General features: G+C 73.1%; 1 protein-coding gene across 1 annotated transcript in view; it reads left to right on the forward strand.

Annotated features, from left to right (window-relative positions):
* The first annotated feature begins 3089 nt into the window (after positions 1–3089).
* Positions 3090–6617, forward strand: part of PHACTR3 (phosphatase and actin regulator 3) — an 81140-nt gene continuing 77612 nt past the window's right edge. The window contains exon 1 of the mRNA XM_055137387.1: positions 3090–3196. Coding sequence (XP_054993362.1) covers positions 3112–3196 — 85 coding nt within the window. The 5' untranslated portion in view covers positions 3090–3111. The remainder of the gene's footprint in view (positions 3197–6617) is intronic.

The raw sequence follows: 6617 nt of genomic DNA on the forward strand, positions 1-6617 counted from the left end.
GGCCTGGGGACGGCCAGAGGCCCAGCACTGCCCAGGCACCCTGGGCCCCCCCCCCCGGCACTGAACCACCAGCCCCAGAACCAGGGGTACCCATGGCCTCGGTGGACCCTTCTGAGCGGAGGCAGGTCACAGGGTGCCCCAGGCCGCCGCCCCCAAACCAGAGTGGAAAGGAAGCAGCTGCACTCAGAGACGCAGCAGGACGCCAGGGCAATGGTGCCCCCAGGTGGGCAGGGCAGGGGGACGGGGTGAGGCGCTCTGCGGGGGCAGAGGGCAGAGGGGCCGGAGATGGCGGCACTGAGGCGTGTGCGGCCAGCGGCAGCCTGCTGGGCCTCTCTCACTGTCCATGCAGACAGGTGCTGCCCGGCCGAGAGCCCAGCAAAGGCTCCTGAGCACTGTCTGGCTTTAGCCTCGGGTGTGGGGCCCCGCGGGGAGGCGCCTCGGGGCGGCATAAAGGGCTAAAGCAAAGCGAACGGCCCAGTGAGGGGCAGGTGGGTGTCAGCCTGGGGGGGGCGTGGGGGGCCTCCGGCCGGCTGGACACAGCAGCCCGTGCTGAGGGCCGGGCAGGGGGCCGGAGTGTCCAGTGAGGCGGCTGGGAGAAGGCCGGCCAAGGCCCGGGTTTGAGCTCACCCGAGCACGGCCCAGGCCCCTCGGACCCAAGCAGCCGAGGGTGAGCCCCAGCCCCGGTCCCGTGCTGGTACCGAGCTGGGCTCCCTGGCACCGCCCCGGGAGGGGCCCAGGCAGGTCAGGGCTCGGGGGTCCCTGGGGGGCATGGCTGCTCGGGGCTCGGGGTCCGTTTGGGGTGTCCACAGGGAGCACCCCCGGCCGACGGCGACCGCCCTGTGCTAGAGACCCGAACCCTGGGCCACGGTCTGCAGAGCCGGGAGGGCCGGAGGGAGCCTGTCCAGCGGCCAGGCCAGGGCACCGCCCCTGCCCCGGACCCTGTGGCCGACCCGGCACGCTGGGGCACCCTGGGAGGCCCGAGAGCTTCGGGGCCCGGGGACCCCCGTTTCCAGTTCCCAGAGACCCTCGGCCCCGGCCCTCTGCAGCCTGCGGGCTTCAGGGCGGGGCGGGGTGGGCGGGGGTGGGGGTGGGGGGCAGGAGTCGGGGAGGGGGGAACCCACAGCCAGGGCGGGCCCATCTCTAGAGGCCCAGAGACTCCTCAGCCTCTGCCCCGCCCGGCGTCCAGGTTTCCAGGAAAGCTTGGGGCGGGGGTGGCTCCCTCCTCCCTCCACCCTCTGCTCCTCCTCCGGCTCTGCGGCTCCTCGAACCCAGCTCCCACAGCGGGTGGGGGGGCATGTGCCCCCGCCGCTGCCACGCCTGGCGCCCACCGTGCAGACCCCACCCGTGAGGCCGGGCACAGGCTATGCCTGAGCTCTGAGGGCGTCTCGGGATGAACGTGGGGGGCTTCGCCGTGAGACCCCCAAGCTCTCCTCCAAGGGAGCCGCTTCCCGCCCGCCAGAGACTAGAACCTTCCACCCGCCACCCGCAGCCACGGGCACGTCCCACCTGTCGGGGGTCTCTGCGCCCTGGAAGTGACGACCCGCTCAGGGCCCCACTCGGGGGGCTCCCAGGGAGGGTCGCTGCCACCCCTGCCTCGTGCCGCCCCCTCGCTCCCACCCGCAAGGCCCGGGCCGGCAGCCCAGAGCTGCCCCTTCCTGCTCGGGTCCGGTTTGGGTCTGAGGTTCAGACCTGGAGTGGGTGCGACTTGGCGAGTCTCTGCCCGTTCTGGCCCAGCTCGGTCCCTCCCGGGGCGCAGCCGCAGACGTGGTCCCTCGGTCAGTCTGTGACGAGGTGGACGCCCTCCCCGGTGGCCTGGAGGCCTCGGGACGGGGAGGGGCGGGGGGGAGCCTCAGCCCCGCACAGGCGTGCTCGGTCCCGGCCCGACCAGGAGCGCGATGCTCCGGCCTCTGTCCCGGGCTGGTGGCCGCTCGGGCCCAGCCCGACACGGGCCCAGCAGGAGTGCCCGGCCTGCCGTGGGGGCCCCCGGGTGCTCGGAAAGCAGGTGGACACGCCACACGCCAGCTGAGGGCGCGGCCCCGGGACCCCGGCTCAGAGGTTGGAACTCACAGGCCCAGGGCCTATCCCAGCTGGGACGGGTCGGGCGCTCTGGGGGGGTCGGTTCTGGTCCCCCGCTCCCGAGAGGCAGAGGGCAGGCAGGAGGGAGGGGTGGAGGGACAGGGCAGGTGTGTCGGGGAGAGACAGGCGGGTGGACTGATCCCGGGGGGGCGGGGGTTGGGGGACGGGACCACCAAGGCTGTCCAGGGCTGGTCTGACGCCCCCGGCTCTGTGGCCACTCCCAGGGGCTGACCTGGGCTCCCCTGCTGGCCTTGGAGGGGCCTTGGAGGCTCCCCTGCAGCCTGCCTGGGGCTGGGCACCCTGAGTCTAGCCCAGGGGAGCACTCTATGAGCACTGCATCCTGCCTAGGGGAGCACCCTGTGAGCACTGCATCCTGCCCAGGGGAGCGCTCTGTGAGCACTGCATCCTGCCCAGGGGAGCGCTCTGTGAGCACTGCATCTTGCCCAGGGGAGCACTCTGTGAGCACTGCATCCTGCCAAGGGGAGCGCCCTGTGAGCACTGCATCCTGTCCAGGGGAGTGTTCTGTGAGCACTACATCCTGCCCAGGGGAGCACCCTGTGAGCACTGCATCCTGCCCAGGGGAGCGCCCTGTGAGCACTGCATCCTGCCCAGGGGAGCACCCTGTGAGCACTGCGTCCTGCCCAGGGGAGCATTCTGTGGGAGCGCCCTGTGAGCACTGCGTCCTGCCCAGGGGAGCATTCTGTGAGTACCCCGTCCCTGCTCCAGTCTTGGGGGGCGTGGCTGACGGCGCGGAGAGGACGGCGCGGGGCTCCCGCCCAGGTGCCCTCCGAGCGCGGCGCGGGCCCGGCAGGTGTCGGACCGTGTTCGCGGGAGAAGCGGCCGCTCCGCCCGCTCGCGCCCGACCCGGCCGCCGCGCAGGGCCCGGCCGCCCTCCCCGCCCCGTGACGCCCCTCCGGTCCCCGCGCTCCGAATCAAGGTCACCGCCGGCCCCCGCCCGTGGAGGGGCCGGGCCCGCTGGAAGCCCCGCCCGGGCCGCGCGGCGCGGCTGGTCCCCGGGACGCGGCGCGCGCGGGGATGCGCCGCCCGGGGCCGGTGCGCTCCCTGCTGCGCGCCTTCGCCCGCGGGACCCGGGACGCCGCCGCCCCCGGCCGGGCGCGAGGTAAGTGGGGCGGGAGGGGGGCGGGAGGCGGGGGTGGGCGGGGCCGCGCGCCTGGACTGTCCCCAGCGCCCGGCACGGCGCCCGCGGGGTTCCGGGGTCCCCCTGTCTGAGCACCGGGTGCGGCTGCGGTCAGGTGGCCCCTCCCCACCTTCCTGGGCACAGCCACGTGGCTGCGGGACCTGGGGGGTGTCCCGCAAGGACACCCGGGAGGGGGAGGGGCTGGGGGCGGGGAGAGGCAGGACCCTCAGACCCTCTGGGAACTGTCTCCCCGGTGACCCCAGTGACACCCGGGACCCTCTGTGATTGCCCAGGGCCAATACCCGCGCCCCCTCCCCTCCATGGGGTTTTGCTTGTTGCAATTTCGGGGTGCCCGGCGGCTAGTGGGGAGAAGCCACCGCACCCGCTAGAGACCCCAGAATGTCTGGGGAGGTACTGCCCGCCCCCATCCCGGGCTCACGGGCTCCAGAAGGGAGGGCCCCTCCCAGGAGCACTGTCTGCAGAGCCCAAAGTGCCTTCCTGGGCTTGAGCATCTGAGGCCCGTGCTGAAGGGAGCACTGCCAGGCCCGGCTCTGTGAGCGAGAGGGGGACCCGGCTGCCCGGAGGGGAAGCGCTCCCGCGTGGACACGGCACGGGGGGCTTGGCCAGGCCCAGTCGGTGCAGTGGCCGCTGCAGCGGGTTTAAAATAGGCCTGAGGCTCCCGCGGAGCGCGCGCTGGCGGGCTGGTCGCTGCTGACCCACTTTCGCCGTGCCCGTGCCAGCCCGTGCCAGCCGCGGGCAGCCGAGGTGGCGGCACCTGCGTGGCCGTGGCCGGGCTGGCTGCGCGCTGTGGGCGGGGCCCGCGCAGGACTCTGGTGGGGAAACCGAGGCCGCGTTTTAAGAGAAGATCCGCGGCTGCAGAGCCAGAGAGGGGGCTGGACGGGAGGGGCCGTGTGAGGGAGACCCCCGCGCCCCAGCTGACCCCCAGCCGCAGCTTTCAGGCGGGCAGGGGCAGGAGGCCCCGTGGGTTTGGGGAGCCGCGTTCCAGGGAGTGGAGGGCGCTCGCGCCCGAGGGTCGGGTGGGGCCCAGTGCGGGCTGGAGCAGGGCTGGGGGTCCTGAGGCCGGTACTGGAGCCGGATCCTCGCGTCCGCCCGCCAGTTGGGGGCAGCTCTGGGGGCGGGGGCGGGGGCTGCCCTGTGGTCCCCTCAGGCTGCTGCTCGTTTAGTGCTAAACTCTGGGTCTGCTGGATTCGGGGACTCCCCAGCAGTGCTCGGGTCCAGCTGTTGGCCCCGTGCTTGGAGTCACGCCTCCGGGTGCCGGGGAGGGCCCTGGGGTGGACGCGTGTGAGGCAAGCTGTGACTTCCGTCCTATTTCTCTGGACCCCATTTTAAAGAGTCACTTGGAAGGGCGAGGCCTGAGCCCGCTATGGTGACCCGGCCCAGCTGCTGTGTCCCAGGGGGCCAGGGGTCAGGGCTTGTTTCTCTGGCCGGGCTCTGGGTCCCAGCAGGCAGGGGGTGCCCCAAGACACCGCCCTGAGCCCCCGCTGGGGTAAACCCTGATGACCCTCCCTGGCTGGCAGGGGAGGGGTGGGGGCGGGTCATGAGTGCCTGACAAACACCCCAGGCCCGTCCCTGCCCTCCGACCCCTCTCTGTGTCCCTGGGAACTGGGCCCCTGCCCGCCCTGAGACCCCCCAGATGCCCCGGCAGAACGGGAGGGCCGGGGGCCGCTGGGCCTGGAGGAAGTCTGGGTGCAGGCCACAGCCCCAGAGCAGGCTGGGAGGGGGGCCTGGGGGCCCCCACCTGGGGGACAGCCTGGGGACAGTGCACACGGCCTCCCCGACTCCCACCTGCTCTCCCCACGGCCCCCGCCCCTCCCCAGGTCACCCGCTGCTCACAAACTGACGCGTGACGGCAGGGGGGGGTGCATCCCGGTGGGAGGGGGAGCTCCCGGTGGTCTTGTCCCATGCAGGGGTTGCCCTTGCTCCGGGCGGGCTCAGGGAACTGTGACTCCGGCCGGAAGCTGGACGCCTGGGCCGAGCGGAGTCCAGCCCCCTGTGATGCTGGTCCCCGGCACTATCGGGGCTGAACCCCACCGTGCCCCCCACCGTGCCCCCCACCCCTCCCTCACCCCCAGACGAGTGTCTCCTCGGTGGTCGGACAGAGGCGGGCCCGGGGTCCGCCCGGCCTGCAGCTGCCCTTCCCTCGGCTCGTGTGTCTCTGGCCTGGGTGTGGGTTCTCGGAGCCCCACAAGCCACCAGGCCCACGCCAAGCCCCCAGCGCGGCCCGGCCTCCAGGCGCCCCGACCTCTGGGTCCTCGTGCTCCGGCCCCGCCCCACTGCCCAGAGGGTCACTAACAGACAGCCCTGGGCCTCTCGGGCCTTCCTCGGCGGGGCGGCTCCTGCCCAGGGCGGAATGGGGGGTGGCGAGGACAGTGCTCGGGATGCTATTTCATGTCCACTCCACGACTGGGATGACGGCGGGGGGGGGTTCCGCCCGGCGCCTCTGAGTTCCCGTTCGGACGCCCCGTCTGGCCGCTGGGGCATGAGCGGCCTCCCTCCGCGCCCGGCTGGCGTCCAGCCCGTCCTCTCCGCTCTCGGGGCTGGGGCGTCCCGGCCTGTTTGCTGCTGGCCATGGGCACAGCGTGGCCTTTGCCCCCGGGGGCGGGTCTGCGCGGCGGAGGGCTCTGGGGGGTTACTGGCGTCACTGAGCGTGCAGGAGTGACGCGCAACTGGGGCGCGTGTGCCGACCCGCCACCGTGGGCCCCGGGGCTCTGCCCCTGCCTCCTCGCTCCCCAGTGCTCCGTGCCCACGGGCGTTGCAGTGTGGGGGGCTTCTTGGCCCGCGTGTCTCGTGTCTCGTGTCCCATGAAGGACCCTGTTCTGCAGGGGGCTCAGCGCGAGGCCCTGCCGGGCTGTCTCGGCCCGTCCTGGCTGAGCCCTGAGCCCAGCAGCCACACCCCTGCCTGCCTGTTCTGCACACGCCTCTCGGTCACCTCTCAGGGAGAGGGAGGGGCGGGCGCGGGTGTGAGCAGGGCCCCTGGCGTCGGGGGTCCTGGGGGGGTGGGATGTTGGGGGGTATTGGGGGATGCTGGGTCCCATGGGCCGTCTCGGGGGACAGTGCTCACGGTGTGTGGGGGCACAGTCACGTGCCTGGGCCCCCAGAGCCTCACCCCTGGGCACTGCCTCCAGGCTGAGGCCTGGGCTGGAGCGAGACAGGGACGTCCCGGCCGCGGGCGCGGGTGTTCGTCAGCGTGGGGACACCCGTCTCCGGACCCCAGCCTGGGGAGCTCTCGGCTTTCGGGACCCTGGCCCGGCTCTCACGGCCTTTCCTCCTAAGCCCCGTCGCTCGACTTCGTGCTGAACGTTGCGGTTGTTTCGGGCTGTTCCCAGCAGGGGGCGCCGGGGGCCTGTGTGCGAAGCCGCGGTGTTTCCCAGCCAGTTCCCCT

This window comes from Sorex araneus, chromosome 5 (genome assembly GCF_027595985.1).
Source record: "Sorex araneus isolate mSorAra2 chromosome 5, mSorAra2.pri, whole genome shotgun sequence".
NCBI classification, from domain to species: domain Eukaryota; kingdom Metazoa; phylum Chordata; class Mammalia; order Eulipotyphla; family Soricidae; genus Sorex; species Sorex araneus.